General features: G+C 42.3%; 1 protein-coding gene across 1 annotated transcript; it reads right to left on the bottom strand.

The window, feature by feature from the left end:
* Positions 1-487: 487 nt before the first annotated feature.
* Positions 488-21,938, bottom strand: GTPBP4 (GTP binding protein 4). Its single transcript, XM_044424787.1, has 17 exons — positions 21,804-21,938; positions 18,319-18,489; positions 12,796-12,899; positions 12,276-12,412; positions 11,027-11,127; positions 10,529-10,621; positions 8,151-8,342; positions 7,983-8,048; positions 6,948-7,037; positions 5,733-5,843; positions 5,413-5,490; positions 5,259-5,310; positions 4,619-4,719; positions 4,043-4,240; positions 2,584-2,649; positions 1,657-1,800; positions 488-706 (listed from the first exon to the last, which is right to left on the bottom strand). The coding sequence occupies exons 1-17, from the start codon at positions 21,849-21,851 to the stop codon at positions 554-556; spliced, it is 1,905 nt and encodes a 634-aa protein (XP_044280722.1). The 5' UTR covers positions 21,852-21,938; the 3' UTR covers positions 488-553.
* Positions 21,939-22,743: the final 805 nt, after the last annotated feature.

Raw genomic sequence — 22,743 nt, 5'->3', positions numbered from 1 at the left:
TGGATGGTAACTGGGACATCAAAAGTGTCTGGACTGCCTTGAAATCTTGACTGGATTAATGCTGAGGAGGAACACTGAGTATATGGCATCCACAAACCTCCATCCAGATCTTCTAAAGGCAAATTCTCAAGCAAGTTTACACAGATAAAAAGCCAACTCCTATCTTGGCTGGGGCATGTTGTGAGTTGTAAGTGTTTTCTTGTCTAAACTTGCACAGGAATTGCACCCTAAGGCTTTCAAATGACCCTGAAAGCCATTAATCCCAATTGATAATTAATCAGAGATGCAGCTATGCAGCTCAGATAACTAATTATCAAGCATGGGTGCTCCCATATATGATTAAGGGATGCAGTTAAAAGGGAAATTTGGATATCAGAATGCCTTTGGCAAGCCTCAAAACATTTAATGCAGAGTATAAAGTAACACCACAGTTTTGAGATTTGCTAATTAGTAGCACATTTTTAAAAAAATCAGAATTTTCTGCAAGTTGTTATATATAGATTTAATTTGCTTTAGTTAAAAAGACATTCCTTTATTGTCCTCTTACAGCCATTCATCTCCGCTGGGTTGTGCCAGATTTTCTTTTGCCAGAAAACAGATGTTTGGGCTTAAGGTCAAAGACATGCCTATCTGCCTCACCTTTCTTGCCCAATCGATTCATCTTCCTCTGAGCTTTCTTCATCATGGTTTTAGTTTTCTTCACCATCTACACAAATAAAAATACAGAGAAGTGAAACTGTGTTTCTCCACTTGACATGTAGCTAAAACACTTATCGTACACCAGCATCTACAAGCTTGATGGAGAGTACAGGAATATTCCAAGTCACAAAGGAGAAGAAGTGATTTTTTTAAATAAATAAAGTGATCAAGTCTATCAAATATTAAAAGTATCCTTGTAGAAGCTAAAGTAGTACAGGCACAATGCAGCAGCTCAGGTGAGTCAAGGATATTAGTTGCTATTTCAAGCCACTATGTGAAACAGCCTTTTCCAACCGCTGTGGCCCACTTCTCTGGCATTAACAGTACAATCCTATGTATTTCTACTCAGAAAATTACCCTTTTTAGTGCAGTGAGACTTGCTTTCAGGTTAAGTTTACAGCACAACCAAAACACTGCCATATATATCTGTTGATACATGATAATATCAATTAAGAACTGTATAAAAATTCATTTCTTTTTTTCCCCAAGAGTCTAAAAGGAAGTAAACTGAACAATGCACTAAACAAATTCACTTAAGATACAGTATTACATACACTGGAAAAGGCTTTAAAAGCCAAATTTGCTTTTCTGCAGCTATGTTCTTGGAAATGATTGCTGAGACCAAGGTCTTACTTCAGAATGAGTGGGGAACTTGGGAACTCCAAAAGTTTTGGCCTACAACTCCCATGATTGCTCAGCATTGCCTACACTGTCAAGGGCTGATGGGAGTTATACACCAAAATATCTGGAGGGCTGGAACAGCAACAACAAAAAAGTAATGGACAGTTTAATGTTGTATGGACACTGCAATCCATATCTTCACTGAAAAAGGCAGCTGTGTAAACTCACTTCAAAAGAGTCTGCAACAACAGTCCTAATTATGTTTAATTACAGTAGCGCAAAATGTTGTATTACATGCTATAAAAGTACTCATAACTTTAATAAAGTGAGTCAGACCTTTATATCTCGAAGACCAGATACATCACGAGGCGTACGGGAGGAGCTACGACTTCGCGCCACAGATGTGGGTGGTACAGATTCTTCTCGTTTACGTTTGCGAGTTACACTGCGGGATCGTCTGGTCTGGGCTACATAATGTGCCTGGAAATTCACAGATCAAGAAAAATCCAATCAGAAGCCTTCTAAACTGGTACTCAATTGATCAGACTCTGGGATATGGCATAGCATTTGCTTTAAAAAAAACCTGCTTAATTCAGCTAATAGAACAACCAACTTTACAATGCCTAAAATAGCAAGAATAGCAATAAAACATAAGATGAGCCCAGCTGGAGCAGAAAAGAGGCCAGTCGCATTTCTGCACCCACAGAGGCAACAACCTTTTCCTATCACTGTCTCCTGGGAACTTGTATTCACAGAATAGTATGGTCTCTTTGACCCCAAAAGCAAGGGACAGCCATAAGAACCTAAGATCCATCATGCTGCATCAGACCATCATCCTGAGCAATTTTCAAGCATTCATGACTGGTTACCACTAAAACTTTATCTTCCATGAATCTGACTAATACTCATCTAACGTCATCTTAAATAAGCGAATTCCAGAGTTTAACTTTTGCCTGTCCAGCTTTTGACCAGTATCAGCTCTTCACCGAGTGGCATTCTAGTTCTGTGAGAGGAAGAAATCTTCACTGTCCACCTTCTCCACACCATGTATAATTTTATAAATGTCAATCATGTCCCTTGGTTAGGGTTTCTTTTTCCTTCAAGTAAAGAGTCCCAAATATTCCCCATCTGAACCATTTAATCCATTCCCTTAGCTTAGCTTCATTTCCTACTACAGAAAAAGGCAGAACAAATGACATTTAAAAAAAAAAATAATCTCCCCATAGAAATCAATACCAAAAAATAGAAGAGAATTCCCCTTACATCATTTTTGTCAGTCATGTCAAGCCCAAGCTCAGTCATCTCCTTCTCAATTGTCTTCCGTTGAACCTGAAGACATAAGAACAAGCTATTATCCCAGTGATCAAGACAATTCTATTTATTTTAGAAATGGAACCTAGGAAGCAAGCCAAAGCAGACTCAATGAAGTTTCAAAAACTACAGGTGAAAAATCACACAGCACAGAGAAATAGACAAGAAAGTAGGCATTTCCACGGCCTGCCATTCCCTACTCTTGCTCTTAGAATGCTTGAATAGAACAGTAAGATGCATCAAAATGGGCCTACCTGCCCAGCAACATGCAATTGCAAGATTTACATATTTTTAAGTGTTCAAAGCCTTTCATACATGCTTTCTTTGCAATCTTCATTATCATATCAATTATGACCTGGTCAACATGCACAGGGTTGGTGTGAGGATAAAATCCACTTAGAGAGTCTTCAGACCAGTATAGCAGAATATATGTTGAACAAAAATAAAAAATAAAAAATGCAGAAGTGGCAAATTATATAAGCTGCCCTGGGCCACTTGCAGGAAAATAGGTAGAATCTAAATAAAAAGGTGGTTGAAGTAATGGATTGTACTGCTTAGAACTGCAGGCAGGGAATCATACATTGCAATGTTTCCTTATATAGGGGGGAAATTCTGCAAAGACAAAACTAGCACAGCAGAGCATGGCTGAGCTAGAGCGTGGTCGGTAGGTTTGTCTAACTGAACAGAGTTTTTAAATGTTGAAATGGATTAAAAATGGCATCCCACCCACAGTCTGACATAAGGAAGGATGGTGGAACCGACAATTTGCTTGGATTTCTGCCCTCTCTAGAAGTAATGATTTCTGTCTGAAAGCTTGGAGAGGAGCTGTCAGTCAGCGGAGACAATACCAAGTTGTGGGAACCAACAGTCTGACTCGGTAGCATCCAGCTTTCTGTGTCGCAGTTCACTGTACTGTTTTATCCCGCTGCTTGCTATAAACAAGGCTGAAGATTTCACAGAAGCCTAGAACAGTAGAGTTGGAAGGGGCCAGAAGGCCATCAGGTCCAACCCCTACTCAGTGCAGTAGTATGTTTTTATTTAAATAAAAAATTTCAACCTAAAAAAAAAATTTCAACCTACTCAGTGCAGGACTCCCAGTTAAACCATTCTTCTCAGATGGCTGTCCAGTTTGAACCACATCTTTTAAGGAAACACATAAAAATATGCTAAACACAATGCCTGTCCTTTCTTCCTTGCCATCACTTATCAGCCAGTTACAATATCATCTGCCTTTACCCATATATCTCTTTATTCAGTCTTACCGTCATTTTTAGCCATGGCAACTTTGATTTTATTTTAATAATGAAAGCAATCCAACAGGACACTAAGATAGGGCACCAAGTAATCCTCTAAATGGACATTAAGTGGAGTTGCATCCCAACACACCCTCAACCATGTGTTGTATACTTGCCTTTCTAGCAGTCCTAGGCATCTTGGGCCCTTGTGTATCTTTCTCCTTGGACTCCAGGATCTTCAGTTTCTTCTTCTCGCGAATCTGCTGTGCCAGTCGTCTAATTTCCATCATTTCCTCATCTTCGCTTTCTGAATCGTTGTCATATTCTCCAGCTGCTTGCCTTAACTCCTCTTCCTCCTCCAGCTGTTCTAGTTTCTGTTTGGAAGAGATCAACACAATACATTAGAGACTTCCACTTAAACAATGAGCATCCCTTTAGCACCACAGTTCATGCACAGTCTTGACTGATTTTCACATTAAAGTTCTCACTTTTGAAGGGGGGAACCTTTGGTATTCTGCCAGAAGCCAAATACTCAACCTTAAGAAAGCAAGGAACTATTATGGTTTAAACTAAACAACTAATAAGTTCTTTGTTCCCCTTCATAATAAATACAGTTATGACGACTTTTGTTCTTGACAAGATGAACAGGAAAAGTGTAGCTTGGTACAAAAACAAGCTCTATATATTCCATGCGGCCATATAAACACACAAATTTTCTGTATTAAGCATAAGGTCAATGGATTAATGCTTACCTTCATGATATCTGGGTCAATGTAATCAGCTATATTATGACCTTCCCAAATTTCTGGTATCTTATCATATCTTTCAGATGGATTCATTAGATCCCAGTATTCTAAAGCAAGGACAACAAAATGCAGAAACACTATTAATTTGTGCAGCTCAAAAGCACTATCATTCTATGTAGCTAATATCCAGAGTGACAGAAAATACATATACATTAAGATATTCTCCACCCCAAAGACTCAGCCTTAAAAATGCAATGGAAAACAAGCTCTCAAATGACTTTATAACCCTAAGAGCGACAAACAGAAAGAACGCTTTATATGTCAGCTTATTTTCCAGTTAAGTATTTTGTAAATTAAATTGAAAATAAAAATAAAATAAAAAGCATTCCCAGCTAAAACTTGGGAACAAACCTAGTATTATCCAGTACCAGGCCAAGATTAGGGTTAGGTTATTGTGATATTGTGAGGTTAGCAATGTTGCAATATTCTGCTTCAACTCTCTGCAAAATGAAACCAACAGCACAATCCCACATATATCTACACAGAAGTCTCATTGTTTTGAATGGGACATACAGTTGAATAAACATAGGATTACAGTCCAAATCCAGCTATGCTTCCAAACATTAGGATTACTGTTGCCACTTACTCTTAAGATCCAACACATAGTCATCTCCCATTTCCATTTCAAGATGTTTTTCCTGACAAAGAAATACACAACATGAATGACCACTTTTTATGAGAATTTGCAAAAGTATTGCCATGGTTCCTCGAAAAACTGAAGTCTTTCAAAACCCACTTACCAATTTCTTTTTAGGTACATCAACTTCCATACGTTTCTTGCGCAGCAAGACACCTTCAGGAATGCAAGGAGGCCTTTCCTAAGATTAAAGAGGACACCCAAGATGAGCATATTAACATGCTGGATTTTGGTAGACACAATAAATCATGTTGTTCTTACCAAACCACTTTGATCACAAGCCAGCAAAGAATCATTGACTGTTCAGCTTGTGAAATAAAAAGGGAGAGCCACTGTTCTGACAATATATAGTATATATTATATACTAAACGTGCGCACTTCAGAAATGGGAAAAAATGGGCATAAGGGGCCACAGACACCAACCTTGTCGTCCCTTTTGATTGGAATAGCTAAATGCAGTCTGTTCAGCACATCGTTCACCTTGTTCCCTTTCATTTTGGTGTTGACACGGTGGGCCAGCAATCTGTCGCAGGCCTGCAAAGCATTAATTCAAAAGACAGGCTGATAAAGCCAATAAAGAAAAGCAATCTGCAGCCACAGTGGCTCCCCATTTCTTAGCTAGTTTGGTAGGTATGGACTCATGAATCCCCTCCTCATCCGGAATGGACTCTCCCTGGTCTTTTCTGCACAAAGCTTAAGGCTGACCACAGTTACAGGATACTTTCCAACTCTTGCCCTGAACTCAAGTTAAGTATCGGCAGTGTTAGCACTGGGTCAGATGTTATCATCTTCTTTATCACTGAAGACAGGAAGGGGAAGTTTGCAAACGATAAAGGAATAGGCAGCATGTTGAGCTCAGTCATTTTACTAAATATGGTAACTAGACTAGGAAATATTACATCTGCATCAGGCCAATTTTTAATTTCCAACTTATTGGTGGGGTGGGGTAGAGGTAAAGGGGGGGGAGGGAGGGGGGGAGGGCAGGTTATTTCCCCCCAAAAGCATTTGGATTTATAATATGCTTCAAAGAAGTCAAGCAATATTCAGAATCATTCCCATATTCAGAGCAAGAACCCAGACTTAGTCATGCTGAGTAGGCCCAATGAAATTAATGGGAACTAAGTTAATCAAGAATTTGGCAAGCACTGCCTCCAAATTAGTGGGTGGGGAAGAATGGGCTTTTTTTCCACCATGCTGTCACTTTGCCACAAGCAACTTATAATAGGATGATGGGTAGGGGCTAGCTAATCAAATCATGTGTGGGCAACTTACTTATTAAAATGTTGCCAGACTGTCCTAGGACTCATAAACAGCAGATGTCTATCAGATTTATACTGTGTAATTGGCAGAATCTACACTTCATTTCAAATGTATTCTTCTTCAACAGAGAGACCACAAACTGAGCTTGGGAAGAGCCTGCACAGGCCCAGGTAGACAACTGCCTGGGTATACCTTTGCCCAGGACCAAAGTTCTCATGGTTTCTCCTAGGGCCTCCTCTCCTTAAATTTAGAGGTGGAAGAGGAAGGTAATATGAGCCACTTTGGGTTTCTTGCAGGAAAAACAGTAGCATATAAATTTAGTGAACAAATAAATAAGTTTGCAATACAAGTTTATACAAAATAGCTACATGCACTCACTTCTGTTTTAACCTGAATCACTCCTTCTTCGGTTAGGGTGCTTGTCTCTATTACAGGAAGTCCCTCTGCTTCTAAATCAGCAAATATTTTCTATAAACAATGAACACAAATGAATCCAATACTTGTCATGTTGGCAAAGCTAAATATTTAGACATAATAAAAAAAGTCATTTATTTCTAAAAAGTCAAGAAGATACAAAAACTATACTAGAACATTTAACAATGAACATGATGATGAAATAAACTACACATATACAGATCAATCGAAAAGCTGTGCATGCGGTGATGTTTATGCTGGAGTTGTTACACTTATGTTATAAATATTTCACTAATTCACAGATTAAAAATACAGAGTATCTCCATTCTCAATAGATGACGATGAAATACGGTACACAGTCTGACCAGAGACTTTAAAAGTGTTATTTTATTCCACATTTTGCTCAAAATGTAGAATATTAATCTTATAGTATATCATGTAGTTCAAGCACTCACCAGAAGCAAACATGGGAAGTGAAGGCATGGCAAGCAAGGATGTGCCTGGAATTAGGCATGGGAGATGCAGCCAAGCACAGACAGAAGTAGCAGCTGGAAACAGATCCATTCTTGAAGAATGAAAGCAGCACCAGCTTTTAATAAACACTTATAAAGAGCAGAGAAGTCAAACCTCTTTCATACTGAGGGTCAAACTCAGGTTTGGAAAAGCTCCCAGGGGGTGTAACCCAGTGGGAGGACAGGGCCACAGGCCAAAGGGCAGGGCCAAAACTCCAGAAATACTAGCACATTGTTGCTTAAAGCTCTGACTGCCAGTAAGGAAGTATGTGGAAAGAAAGCAGGAAAAACAGTGCAAAAGACAGGAACCCACTGAGCAATCAGAAAATGGGAAAAGGGGGTCCTAGGAGAGTCCCCGGGGGCCCAAGAGTGCCAGATCTGGTCTGTGGACTTGAGGCTCCACTTCCCTTACAGACAGACAGACAGACGCAGTGACACATTTTTGCATATGAATGAATGTCAGCAATCCATTGTAAAAGAGACTCACCTGGTCTTCCTCAGAAAGTTCAGAAATCCTCTTCACGTCACATTTATTTGCCACAATGATTAGAGGCTAAAAGTGGGAAAGCAGAAGCACACATTGAACTAAGCCTCCGGCTTGGATTTTATAACAAACAAGACAGGTTGAACTGAAGTGATCAACCTCCAAGCCCACCTTGTTTGCAAAAAGCGGCTTAATATTCCTGAAGAGTTCGAGCTGCTCTTGCAAGCTGTGCCCACACTGCTCAGAAATATCCATGACATAGAGGACAGCTGCACGAAGGTGGGCAAGTGCTGTTATCGCCTGCATCTCGATGGTGTTTCTCTCTTCCAGGGGATGATCCAAAATACCAGGAGTGTCGACTACCTACATTGAAGACAGAGAGAATTAAGGTCCTGGATCCCACGTGTGCTGACAAGTAGCTAGCTAGAAATAGGGAAATAAGATAAATAGCCCCATTGGAAGAACCACTACAAATGTAGGAGGGGCATTTACAGTGGGAGTTATAAGCCCGGGACTGTTATCCCTTCCTTCTAAACTGGTACAAAATGGGGAGGCATGCTAGAATGATATTACTTAGATTAATTAGATTAATTATACCAAAACACACAAGCCTGAATTCTTGCTCCTATATCCAGGCAGATAGTGTCAGTGGCTACAGTTCTCTGTATACCTACTTGTGAATGTGTCACTGAATTCACTGGAGCTTACGTCTCAATAAACAAGCACAGCATAAGGTGTAAGATGGGCCGTAGTTAATGCATACTCTTACTTGGACAAGTGGAGGAAAACAAATTAATCTGTACAGATCTTCACAGTATAAAGAGCAGTAATATTCTATACTGCATTACGGTAAAGGTTGCTTTATTGGTTCAGCACAACCCTTTATGGAAAGTTTTATCACTTTTTGCAGGGTTTTCTGCTTTAGGTGGAGCCTGGGGTAGAAAAGAGACATGTGAATCTACAGAACACAAGGCTATGTATAACCAGTAGTTATACAACTGGGCGGCTGTGTTAATAACAGGGCAGACGGGAGTGTCAACATCCCTGCAAGGTCTAAATCAGGGGTCTCAAACTTGCGGCCCGCAGGCCAATTGCGGCCCGTGGGACGATATTTTGTGGCCCCCACTTGATATCAAAGTTTAGTGATAGTGCGGCCTGCACGTTTTTCTCACACGCACCTGCGTGAGTCATCACTCTGGGCACAACGTTCCCTCTAAGCTTGTGTTATGGAAAGCCCAGCTTTCTCAGACAAACCTCTGCCATTTCCCAGCATGCAAGGCACTCATGGATGCTGGCACACCATTCAGCAGTGAGAAGTATGCTGATGCCATTGTAAAGCTACAGGAAGAATTTGATCACAGGTTTGCAGATTTCAAGACACACACAGCCACTTTTCAAATTTTTGCTGACCCCTTCTCCTTCGATGTGGAAGATGCCCCCGCTGTGCTTCAAATGGAGCTAATTGACCTGCAGTGCAATTCTGAATTCAAAGCCAAGTTCAGGGAGGTGAGTGGAAAAGCAGACAAGCTTGGACAATTTTTGAGAGAATTGCCCCTTACCTTCCCTGAGCTTTCCAGGATGTTCAAGCGGACCATGTGCCTTTTTGGGAGCACCTATCTGTGTGAAAAGCTCTTCTCCACCATGAACTTTAATAAGTCAAAGTTCAGGTCCAAACTTACTGATGAGCATCTTCAAGCCACACTGAGGGTCTCAGTTGCTTCCTCCCTCAAGCCAAATGTGGCTCAGCTGCGTAAGAGGAAGCGCTGTCAGGCGTCTGGCAGCAAGGAGTAGGAGGAAGTAAGAGAAGCCTATGTTCTGAAGAACCATTCATGTTCTGAATTATTATTAGTAAAGATTGAGAAGACTGGATCAGTTGCACTTTTTTTGGAATGCTTGAAATCCGTTTTTTGTGGAATACTTGATGCGGCCCAGCCTCACCCAGACTCTACTTCCAGTGGCCCCCAGGTAAGTTGAGTTTGAGACCCCTGGTCCAAATGCTCCAAGCAGCCATCCATTTCCAATACAGGGATTTAATTATTCCTCTATGACTTTCAAACCTAGAAGCCTCGCAGCCACCCACATGTCTAGACTTCCTTTCTGATGGAATCACCTGGATGGTTGACATAAGAAGCATTATATGATAGAGTGAGATGATCTACAAGAGGTCTCACGTGGGTCGGTTTGGGCCTGGGCAAGGCGGGTCTGGAGAAGCAATGAGAGAAATCCATGTCTGACAGTTGCACTAGGATAGAGGTTGCTTTGAGGGCTACAGCTAGAAGGAAGTATCCAATACTGTAATGGGTGCTGCTCCAGGGTGCTTCATTACAGATCTCTTGCAAAGAAAAGGTTTGCAAGCAAGGTGACCTCCAAGGAAAATTACAGCTCCATGCAGCCAGCAAACACACACACACCCCAACCAACGTGTCAGTCAACCAATTGCTAGGTTAGTGAGCTTTAAAGGAGCACTAGACTTCAAATTACAATTCACAATATAACGAGAAGGACTACGAGTCTTCCCAATGACGTGCTTCAGCTAAGGCAGACCTTACCTGCCAGCGCAGATACTTGTAATCCATGTGCCCCACAAAGAGAGATTTTGTAGTAAAAGCATATGGCTGCACTTCTACATCAGCTCTTGTCACCTAAAAACAAGAAGGTTCAAAGCTGCATTTTCTTTTCATTTAAAGACAATCCATTTTTGAGCAACACACAAAAAAGTCAAATCGGGCAACTCACACAAGAAATGTTTCTCAGCCAGTATGGTAAAACTGAAAGAATTAATTTCATTTGTGAGAAGTGGGGATGGGGAGAGATCCAACATCTGAGGTCAGTTTTAACACAACTAAAAGCATAAATCTAGAAAATTCCTAGAACTTCTAGGATGGCTGGCTCTTTTCCCCTTTAAAACATATATAAGATTGCTCCTTAGAGTTGCAATCCTAAACAAGCTTACTAAGAAGCAAATCCCATTGAAAGTAATGGGGCTTTTGAGGGCATTGCTATCATTGCTTTCTTGGGTTTTTGAAGCAAAACATAAATCCACAAACCTTATTTATAAAGCTGGATTTCCCAACATTCGGGTAGCCACACATTAAGAGTGTCCGTGTATTAGGATCAATGGTTGGCAACCGTGATAAATGCTGACGTACTGGGGGGAACAATTAAGGTTAGATTTACTGATTTTTCTTCTTCTTCTGAAGTTGAGAGAAAATGTGGCATGAAAAACATCTTTGAAGAAATTAGTATAGATAACTTGACATAGCACATTTGTATGGTAAAATACATAAATGTTATATGGCATATCAATTGATTCCCAGGGATTTGGGGAGTCAGATGTTGTTTAGCTGTAACACAAAGGGATGAAGCAAACTTCGTGGAATCACAATCAAGAACAGAACCAAGCACTGCAAAGGCCATCAATCACATCAGTTGCAAAGGAGGTTTGAATGTTCTACATAAATACTTTTCTAGCCGTTTTAGAAGGTGGATTCTAACTGGCCCTTTTTCAATTAAAGGAACTATGTAGAATTCAGTATCCAGACAAGCCAGGCTTTCACAGTTTAAAAACCTAGTTTACAGCCTTCCTGATGCCAATTTTTTTCAGATTATATGGTCGATCATGGAACAGGGTTGTCACCGGCTTGAACCTCTGTTCCCAAAGCCCCCTAAGCATACCTTGCATACTCATTAAGCCTTAGAGCAGGGTGGACAATTTGCAGCCCGACAGATATTTTGACCTACAGCTCTGATCAGTCTCAATAAATACTGCCCATGCCAAGGGATCATGGGTGCTGTGGGCCAAATGGCATGGAGGACCACAAGTTGCTCATCCCTGCTTTAAGCCCATTCCTTTCTGTGGCCATAATTTTTAAAAAATGGCAGGAGCTTAAATTTTACATTTGAAGAGAAGAATTAATAATGCAATTACACATATGCTCCCATTCTTTCCTCCTGCAAGTGGCAGCTTAATTTAAGGTATAAAATAAAGATGAATCTTCATCTCCCTCTTTCAAGGTCCTTGGTCATTATGAGGCGAGGGCTTGGTTGAAGAGCCGAAGGGGGGAGAGGCTGAGAAAAGCCTCTGCTCTCCAGAGCTTCAGTGTGACCAAGAGACAAATAAGCTCCACTCTCTTTTATATATGTAACAGTTTAAGTTATTTCCTTCTAAGGCTGGGGAGAACAGCTAGTATGTCACAGCTAGTGTCACTTAGAAGTGAGGTGGCCTCGTGGATCCATCTGAGCCTTTGGAGGAAAGGCAACAGAACAACCGCAATGGGCAGCCAATCCTGCTCCCACCTTGTTCCAAGTACTCCAGACTCTGCTTCTGCCTTTTGATGATCGTACACATCCGTCCCAGCGCTGCACGTTTCAACTGTTTGCATCGATAAAGAGAATCTCCGTATTTCATCAGCCGAACGTAGTCTTTGGCAACACTGTATTGCAAAAGTAAAAGTCAGCACTGTATCTAGATGGCTGAGAAAGAACTCCTCCAGCTGGTGTCTGGGTTCAAGTTGGGGACTGTGGCCGAGAGGATGAGGAAAGGGTACATCTGGAGGCCCCGGGCTAATGAACAGGACATAAAAAGCTAAATAAATAAATAAAATCATGCTACCATGGAGACTGCTGCTTAAGCAACAGGACTGACTCATCCAGCTCCAGAGTGGTGGTAGCTACATGGGGAAGGACAGGACACGGGAGTCCCATTCTGCAAACAATAACTCCCACTTGCAGAATCACGCTGCTTGCATGAACTCATTTATTACAAGAATCTAAACAGCAGAAATGTTTCAGAGCAACAACAAATCTGAGTTCTTACTTGTCAATCAGATTTTTGGCAATATTGATCTGTCCCAAAGCCAACTTGTAATGATCTTTGTCATAAAGAACATTCATCAAATCTGCATAAAATGGATGGATGTCCTAAAAAGGAGGAAAAAGTATCTATCAAATGTTTGCTTCATTTAAAAAATTACTCATTTCCAGAACAAAGAATTGTTTCTTAATAGAAACTATTCTAAACAATAGTTCTAACAATCTATATCTTAATAGTTTGGCCTTTACTCTGTTGGACAACCAAGATCTAAAGAACAGTGAAATTAGTTTCATGAACCCAATCGAGACACAGCCTTTTTTCCATCAATTTTTGAAACTAGGGGGAATTCAAAAAGAAGTTTGCAATACGGCAGAGGAATGCACTACTTGGAAGAAGTTACTAAAGTTACTTCCCACCAGGAATGGTGCTTTCTTATTTATGCGATTCATATACTGCTCTACTACCAATAAAATATCTAACAGCAAAAAGATGAAGATCATCATTTTCACAGGAATACAAAATTCAAACTTTTAAAATCAGATTGTGCCAACAAAACCACAGCTAGTCAGTCAGGGAAGAGCTATTTAAATATAAATGTCTTCAGAAAATTATTTCACCAAAAAGGAAATAATGCTGGTGTTTGCTGAGAACGAACAAGCAGAGAATTCCACACTGAGGGGGCCAGTACTTTAAAAGCTCTGTTCCTGGTGGACTCTAAATGCTCCATGCAGATCTACTAAGAATGCTTTATCTGGTAACTTCCACAACTGGGCAATAAAGGAGAAGACACACTCTCAAAGAAGGCCCTCTCTCAAATATCCCAAGTTGTTTAGGTCTTTCCACACCAATCATAAAACCTTAAACCTGTCCTGGAAGCAACGGGTTGGCCAATGCAACTCCCTCGGTAGTCGTGTTACGTGGTGGAAAGAGGTAACTGCCAACAATATTTGCTCTTTTTGCACTAGCGGCAGCTTCTGGACAGACTCTCTAGGCAGCCCCACATGGAGCACGCTGCAGTTGTAGGAATCCAGTTTTAAGGTCACCGCCACCTATATTGCTGTGGTGGCTGGCAATAATATAATCCAGACAAAACGAAAGTTCAATTAAAACATAGAAATACATTTAAAACACAACAATAAGAAGATCTAAACAGCACCTAACCACTCTAACAGGAGAACGAGCCCACATTCCAGGTAGATTAAAAGTTGGCATTAGGCTACCATGAACCACGTGTGTGAGTCAAGGCAGTTCTTTGGATCCCAGCCTATGACCCTGAAGTTGTTTGTCTGACGTTGTTTGATAATCACAGGGAACACAAGTTTATGCTCTGCCCAGAGGAAACTGGCAAACCATTTCCAGCTTAATAAAATACTACAAAGGAAAGCATGTGCTCTTTCTGACTCTGAGCAAGGCAGAGATTACGCTAGTTCAATTTGGTGCTCTCCCAGAACAAATGTGATGATTAAAAAGAACAAAGCAATCCCAACTGAGATGCACTGCCGGATCAGCCATGTTCCAAACCACAGCAAATTAAGTTAGCTTTCAGCAAATCCACCTACGCTTCCAGGTGCCATGCACCACCTTATTGTGAAAGAGTGCCTTAAAAAATACTCTATAAAACTCTGATACTACACACCGCATTTTAAATTAATCTAAAGCTGTATCACTAGGAGATATCTTGTTCTTTCTGAGAAACAGACCTTTTACAACACACGATTACTTCTTTTGCCAGAGTAGCACCCAGAAACCATGCTTATATTTTTAAAGAATGCTACCCTAAAATCCTTTATGACTTTATCTTTCTCCTTTTTACCTTACAGTGACCTGGGCCTCTTGACATACATTAGCCTATGTATTCCAAAAGGTTGCCTACTTTTATATTTTGTGTAGTTCAACACTTTCACTCGAACAAGATTTATCAAATACTAAATTTACCGGCTAATTTCTTACAATAGAAAGTGCTGGATCCACAACCTTTCCCTAGAAAGTTGCATATAACTTAGCACAGCCTTCCCTAACCTAGTGCGCTCCAGTTCTGCTGGAATGCAATTCCCATCAATCCCAGCCAGCACGGCCACAGCAATTATGCAAGATGCAGTCTAACACATCTGGGGGGCACCAGGTTGGAAAAGGCCAACTAAGACCAACAAAAGATGTTTGCAAGTTATCCCAAGGAGTATGATAAATGCACTGCATTTATATCCCACTTTTCTTCCTCTTGTGTGCAACCAAGGTGCATACATAGTTCCATTTTATCCTCACTAATATCCTGTTCGGCTGAGAGTGAGTGACTGGACAAAGGCAACTGAGTCTAGGGACTCTGGGAAACAAGCAGCCGAGCAACCAGGGAGAACAAGCAGGAGTTTGGTGGCGGTATTCAGTGGGGGAGGCCCCCAACTTTATAATTTTTTTAAAAAACTATTACTCTTTTCCTTTTAACATTCCTTTTCTCCTTAGACTTTCCCCCCTTTGTTTTTTTCCTTGTAACCCTTCTGTATAGTTTCTGAATAACCTGAAGTGCCCAATTCTGCCTAACTTTGGAAACTAGGCAGGATCAGGCCTGGTTGAAAATTGCATGAGTGACTTAAATGGTTGTGAACCACCCAGAGAGCTTCAGCTACGGGCAGTACAGAAATACCATAATATAGTATAATTGTAATAATAACCCACTCCCATGTACTAGTAGGACTGTGCTGTTAACCTGCAGGGCAGACAGGACAAAGCAGCAGTTGTTAGAACAGGCCCAGCAAGCTAGCATCAACAAGGCAGCAGAAGCATAGATCAAGACGATGCCTCAGTGGTGCAGTGGGAAGTGCAGTGACCTGCAACAATTCTGCAGTGTGCTGTGCACACATGTCCTGGTAAACCTCTGGGGCGCGCACAAGGGGCTAACTGTTTTGGTGGGGCTGAGAGTTCAGAATCTGAGGACGAGATGCGCGGAGGGGAGGCTGCCTCTCCTGGTGGGACTGACAGCTCAGCTGCCTGCTATGGGGGAGAATAGCTTCAGGGCAGGCGAGGGGCCCAGTCAAACTGCCTGTGGGAGCAGGGAAGAGCAACAAGAGCAAGAGGGTGGAGATTTAGAGATGGGGACTCTATCAGATGGGGAACTCCCAGCAGTCCATCATCACAGTTGTAGGACGGCCCAACTTGGGTCTCTGAGGGAGAAGCATAGGCATGCCCGGTTCCACAGTGCTCCTCCCCCAGGGACAGGCACAGAAGGAAAGTTTGGGATAAAGAATGTCAGAGAGGGCTCAACATTTTGCTTTGGGTATGCTCAGAGATTCAGAAGTAAAATAAAGAAGTTTGACAAAGAAGTGCTGGTGAGACTATTATTGCCGGGAGAAGCACAGCTCACGACAGTGTTTGCTTTCTTGCCTGAGGTCAACATAGCCTACACATGCAGTAAGTGCAAGCCAGCAATTCTGCTAGAGGAAAAGGTGAGAGCACTAGAGCAGTGAGTGTAATAAAAGAAGGTGAAGAGCTTTTGGACAGAGTGGCAGAACTGTAACGGCTAAGACTTGGACAGATGCAAGATGTGAAAGAGCAAGCTGAGACAGAAGAGAATCCTGAGGGAAGCAGAAATGAAGAGACTCCCTGGAAAAGGATGACAGGTGCAGAAAAACTAGAAGACGCTCTGCACCAGTGGAACTCTTGAACCACTTTCAGTTACTTGAGGATGAGACTGGAGGGCAGCCTGCTGGGAAAGAACTGCAAGGCATCCCATGCAACACTGAGCGTGAAGCTAAAGGTCAACCAAGTATTAGCAATGAAACCAAGGCTTGCAAGAACAAGAGAAGAGTGTTAGTTCTGGGAGGCTCACTGTAGCATGGGATGGAAACCCATGTATGTCAAGAAGACCTGTGAACATATCAGGGATGCTGTCTCCTGGAGCACAGGCTAGTGATATAACTGAAAGATTGCCAAGGCTCCTACAGCCCACAATACGTTTCCCTTCCCTCTTATGCATGTGGGAACAAAGGACGTTGCCAAGTGGAGCTTTGAAGAAATTGCATCAGACTTTGAAGCTTTAGGGAGGCAAGTCAAGAACTCAGGGTGCAGACAGTTTTTTCTTGAATCCTTCCAGTTCAAAGAGGAATAGACAGGGAAAGAAAAATACTCCAAGTGAACACCTGGCTATGAAGATAGTGCCAGCGGGAGAGAGATTTGGATTCTGGGTCCACGGGCTGCATTTCCTGGAAGATGGGCTGCAGGCAAGAGATGGGCTGCACTTGACAAGGACTAGGAAGAAGGTGTTTGGCCACAGCATGAAGTTTATCAAGAAGGCTTTAAACTGAATCCTACAGGGGAGGGAGAAGTACTCCTGGGTGTAACAAGAGACAAAGGCTTATATGCACCACAATGGAGGGAGCAGCTTTAACAGTACCCAATAAAGGTCTCCCAAAAAAGGCAGGAAGACACCTAGTGCATAAAGCATGTGTTCTTCAATGCCTATATACTAATGCCCAGAGTTTGTGAAGCAAACAGCAACAACATGTACTCTTAATACAGGAAGGTGAATACAACTTGAAATACAAGTGACAAATACAAGTGAAACTTAGCAGAATGACTCCCATGACTTGAATTCAACAACTGAAGGTTATAACCTATACAGGAAGAATGGAAGTAACAGAAAGGGAGACGGAGACACACTATATGTTAAAAATATCTATCTCTACACAGGAATACAAGATGATGAACTTAGTTGCTCCATCAAGAGCATCTGGATTGATATGAATGGAGCAGGGAATAAAAGGAACACAGTGGTTGGAATCTATTACACCCAGTCAAGGAGAAGACGAGGATAACACTTGTGAAAAGCAAATCGCCAGTGTTTCAGGGAGGCATGGTGTATTTGTTACAGGGGACTTCAATTTCCCCAATGCCTGTTGGGAGACAAATTCTGCCAAACACGGCCCCTCCAAGAGATTCCTAGCATGTGTTGCTGATAACTTCCTCCACCAGGAACTGGAGGAAGGAACAAGAGGAACCAACAGGGGAGACCAGTGGACAAGTGACCAGGCCAGACTTGACTGAAAGAAGCAGACATACTTAGCCATGTAGGGGGGGGGGGGGGGGGGGGAGATGATAGCACTCTTCAAGTACTTGAAGGTCAGGATCTTTCTCAATCATCCCAGAATGCAGGACATGTAATAATGAGATCCAGTTACAGGAAGCCAGGTTCTGGCTAGATATCAGGAAAAGTTCCCTAACTGTTAGAGCAGTACAGCAATGGAACCAATTACCTAGGGAGGTTGTGGTTTCTCCTGCACTAAAGGCATTTGAGATACAACGGACAGCCATTTGAGAGGGATTGTTTAACTGTGTGTCCTGCACTGAGCAGAGGTCTGGACCAGATGGCCTTCTGGTCCCTTCCAACTTGACTATTCTATGATTCTATGACACCCAGTGTGATCTGTGGCCAAATGGAACCTGGATCTCCCAGATCCCCAGTCCAATACTCTAACCAATACATCCCACTGGCTTTCTAAAAGTACACTCCAAAAATTAAAGGAACAAACTACTTACATCCAGCTTTGGGAAATCCATTATGATTTGCGAAAGTCTATCATGGTAATTTTGTTGAGTATATTTTACTTTTCTCATGTAGAAATGACGAATGCGGTGGATCTGGTAATGTTTATGAATGACTGTAGGAGTCTTTCGCTGTGTCTTGGACAATGTCAGATCAATGAAGTCCTGCAATTGAGGAATAAAAAGAAAATCACATGAATAAGTTACAAGGACCAGTTTTTCCTAAGTCACTAAGCAAGGCAATGAAGCAGAGAGTGAAAAGAGCACCCAGGTCCTCTGCAGAAGGGCAATGCATGTTGACTAAGCCATTAGAATAGCTTTACCAAAGCTAGTAGCATGTGTACATGTCAAAGGGCATCTTTCATCATCCCTACCCATTGACCGTGCTGGCTGGGGTTGATGGAAGGTATTATTCAAGAGACCTGAAAGGCAGCATATCACAGAAGCCTGCACTAGTCGTATTTGTAGTGGAAATAAGACAAGTATTCCAACAGAATGTTCAACCTTCTTTAAAAAAAATGCACAACATTTCAATTATGTTCATTGTGCTTTAAAATCCACCTAAATCCCCTTCATATCCTAACAAATTTGTGGAAGCAATCCCATGGCCTCTAGATGGCTTCTGAGGGGCCATGAGGCATTTTGGTTTCCTAGCTCCACATTTGGTGATAATGCTGTGTTGTCAGAGCAGGGAATCAGAGCTTTGCCTTCCCCCAACTCCTTGTAGCCTACACAGAAAGAACCGTCCACTGTTTGGAAAGGCATAAAGGGGCAGGAAGGAGAGGAGACTGGAAAGGCCAAAATGAAAACTATTCACAGGCTTCCTCAACCCCCTCCCATCCCCTTTAAAGCACTGTCACTAGGTAGACAAGGAAAAGTCCATCTAACAAAACCTCAGGGACGAAAAATGAGTAAGTGAAGACTGCATCTGCCATTCCCCCCTGCTCTGCACAGGGTGAGTGGGAGCATCCAGGTTTGGGAGAGTATGATCATCCTAATAGGATTATGCGTTTAAGTACCTATAGGTCAAACTCATTTCAGTGTTATAATTTCCCATACGAGTCTCTCAGAAAGCCCAAATGTGGGTTAATGCAGTGACATATAAATGGAAATAAACACATTTGATACTATTGGGAAAATAGCTACAATTTACTATGTCATTTCTTTAGTTAAGAGTTTGTTCAGACATAAAATATGAGATCAAAATGTGCCACAAAGATTGCATTGAGCTTCCTAGACTTCAGGTAGGAAGTGATGAGACTTCTGAAGCACTATGCAAAAATGCTTCATGTAGTTAAAATCAGTATCTATGCATATACCGAAAGCAAATATACTATTTTAAAAGTGCTAAGAAAACATGAAGCTATCTTATATTCCATCAGGCCACTATTCTATCAATGTATTAAAGTTACATTCTATCAAAATGGCATCTGCAATTATCAACCCCACCAAGGTGCCGCTCTCCAGGCCCTTTGCTCCCTTCTTAGACACTCTAGAGATGAACCTGATGTCACCTCCCAGTAAATATGTGCTTTGCCACAAAGCTACATTTTCCGCACCATTTTAACTTTGTGTCAGTTTCATCTGAGTTCTTGTTCAAGGTTCCACATGGTGAAACTGGAATAATTTACAGGCTTTGAGAGAACAGTAAGCTGTATCTTAACATCCATCTGAAGAAAGAGAGCAATGTCTAAGAACACCACCCAGCTGGCCCTGCTCTCATCTCCCTGAAACCTGAGAACAAACAGAGCAAATGAAAAAAGAAGGGGTGGTAATTAGCTTTCAGTAATAATTTCCTAGCATCATCAATGAAAGATCTATTTCACAGGATGTTGCAAGAACAGATGATGTGAACATTACAAAACTCCTTATGCAACAAGAAGCGCCTCTACAGTTATTTACACATAATACAACACTCATATTGCTGAGGTGGGCAACCTGCAGCCCACGGATACCTGTCACCTAGTTTATGTGGCCTGCCAGCTCCACTCCAGTCATGCCTTATTTCTCTGCCACTCAACTGTTATCTACCAATCAGCTGAGCAACAGGTGTGGTGGAATGGCACTTTAACCCTGGCATTCTTTCCTTTGATTTTAATGAAATGGCTCCCCTGCACCGCTATAAAGGGAAGAAATGCAGTGGAATAGGCATAGGAGAAACTTAGAGCTCTTTCACTCTCTTTAGAGCTTGTTTTCTGTGCAGGCTGCTGATGCTGGGAGAAGCAGGGTTGGCCAGAGTGCATTGCCATACAAATCACAACAAAGCCTAGGCTAGGAATTCAGGAAGCTAGCTAAAAAGAAGAAAGTTGACAGCTGTGTTCAAAGAGAAGGAATGACTGGGAGAGAAGAAAAGAAACGTGAAGAGGTTCTGGTGAAGGGCATACGCTCACTTGTTGATGCTGCTGTTCCGTCTCCCAAAGCTGATCCCGAGGCTGGTTTCGGATAACATGATAACCCATACTGAAGGACTGTGTACGAGTTCGTGCTAAGCCATGGGTTGTTCTTTAAACGGTTTTTTGTGTTATCTGAACCCAGCCATGCTAAGAAACCATGGGTTGATGACCATGAGCAACCCCCAGTTCACAACAAGAAACCATGTATTATCCTCATAAAAAGAGCAAGCTATCTTCTCTGGCATATTGTTAAACTATGGAACTCTTCATCTCAAGATGTAGTAAAAGCCACCAACTCAGACTGCTTTAATGAGGGACTGGCCAAATTCTTGGAAAAACAAGGCTACCAAAGGATAATAATCATGACAACTATACATTGCCATCAGTATCAGAGGCAGTAAGCCTCCCAATGCCAATTACTGAGACAGAAATGGGTAGCTGCTTTTTCACGCAAGTCCTTGCAAACTTGCCAAAGGTTTCCATGGGTTGCTCCCATGAAGCAGAATCCTTGACCTGGGGCTCTTCGTAAATTGAGAATAGGGTTGAGAATGGCACAGTCCTATGCAGGGGACATCTGCCACCCACAGGGAAGGTGAGGTTTTCCTCACTGCACACTAAGGAAGCAAACTCTGTAGGAAATGGGGTCCCACGGCCGCCAATGTATCCTTGCAAGGCACTATCTGCAAACCTGAGAAAATTGTATTACAAATAATAATAATAATAATAATAATCAGGATATTAATCATGTCCCCCAGATCTCATAGCTTTCTATGCTGGCTGGGGAAGATGTGAATTGAAGTGTAAAGCATCCGGAAGGCACCAGGTCGAGGACGACTGAAAAGGGAGTTATTGCGAAAGTAAGAAGTTGCCCTCCCCTGAAAAGCATTTACCACTTGCGCCGCAGGCAGAAATTCAACAGGCAAAGCAAGCCCTCCGCGAAGCGGAGCAGAGCAGAGCGCCACGCGGGGCCTCTCCCTGGCGCACGTGGTCTCCTCCGCCGGCACGAGCCACCCGCGGAACCTCCGCCGCGGAGGCCGCGCGGCCGCGCCAAGCGCCCCCCGCGCGCCGGGGCCTACGTCGCCTTACCTTGGCGGACGGGACCACCGTGATCTTCTTGAAGTTATACAGCGCCATGGCACCGGCGCGCTCGCCCGGCTGACCGCCGAGCTGAAAGAGGCCGAGACGGCAATGGAGGCGGGACTTCCGGGTTCACCGGTTCTCGCGAGAAGAGAGCTTGGAAAAAGGAGACCATAGACTGAAGCCTTGCGCTCCTATGGTAAATCGTACAGGCTTTCGACTTCCGAGTTTCTTTAAACACGTTTTTTACCCTGTTCTGCCCCGAAAAGGAAGTCACTGATTGGGGATGGCGAAATCAACCTATTTTTAGCTTAGCTGTAAGTGAGCAGAAATGAGTGGGACCCAGCATAGAGGCAGAATATTGTAGAGTGATACGCGAGCTTGATTGAAACCCTTTACCTCAAATTTCTGTCTCTAAGCGTAGGCAGAAAGCAGCTGTGAGGCCGCCGCCAACAACAAGGTCCTGCAGCGCCGCCCGGCGTTCAGCGGCGTGAACCGCCGCTTCATTTCCAGATCGTAAAGAATCCGCCCAATGACGTAAAATATAAATCACATTTATTTAGTGTGTGCGTGCATATAAAAACATGCAAGCCTAGCATACGATTCATTATATTCTATGACAATTATATAGTAGTACGTTATAGAGATTGCGTTAAAAACATAGTTACAGCTGAATCATGGCTCAATGTTTCAACTTTTTCGATGAAACTCTATTGTTATGGGAGGAGAAATGTAAGCACGTTCTGAAAAGGGCACCTACATCCTATCTTAAATTATTCTAGTTTTCTGTCACAGCAATGTTCTCTAGTTGTGTTTACAGTTTAAAGCATAACAATCACATACAAACTTATATTGAAATTGTATCTGCACAGCTGGGTTAAGGAACGCCATACAGATGCATCCCAGGAGCTAACTCAAAATCACAGCTCAACGTCCAGTTGAAGTGTCA

This window comes from Varanus komodoensis, unplaced genomic scaffold (genome assembly GCF_004798865.1).
Source record: "Varanus komodoensis strain SLA01 unplaced genomic scaffold, ASM479886v1 scaffold15, whole genome shotgun sequence".
In the NCBI taxonomy this organism is placed as follows: domain Eukaryota; kingdom Metazoa; phylum Chordata; class Lepidosauria; order Squamata; family Varanidae; genus Varanus; species Varanus komodoensis.
The sequence above is the reverse complement of the archived record's forward strand: the minus strand, read 5'-3'. Positions and strand labels throughout refer to the sequence as shown.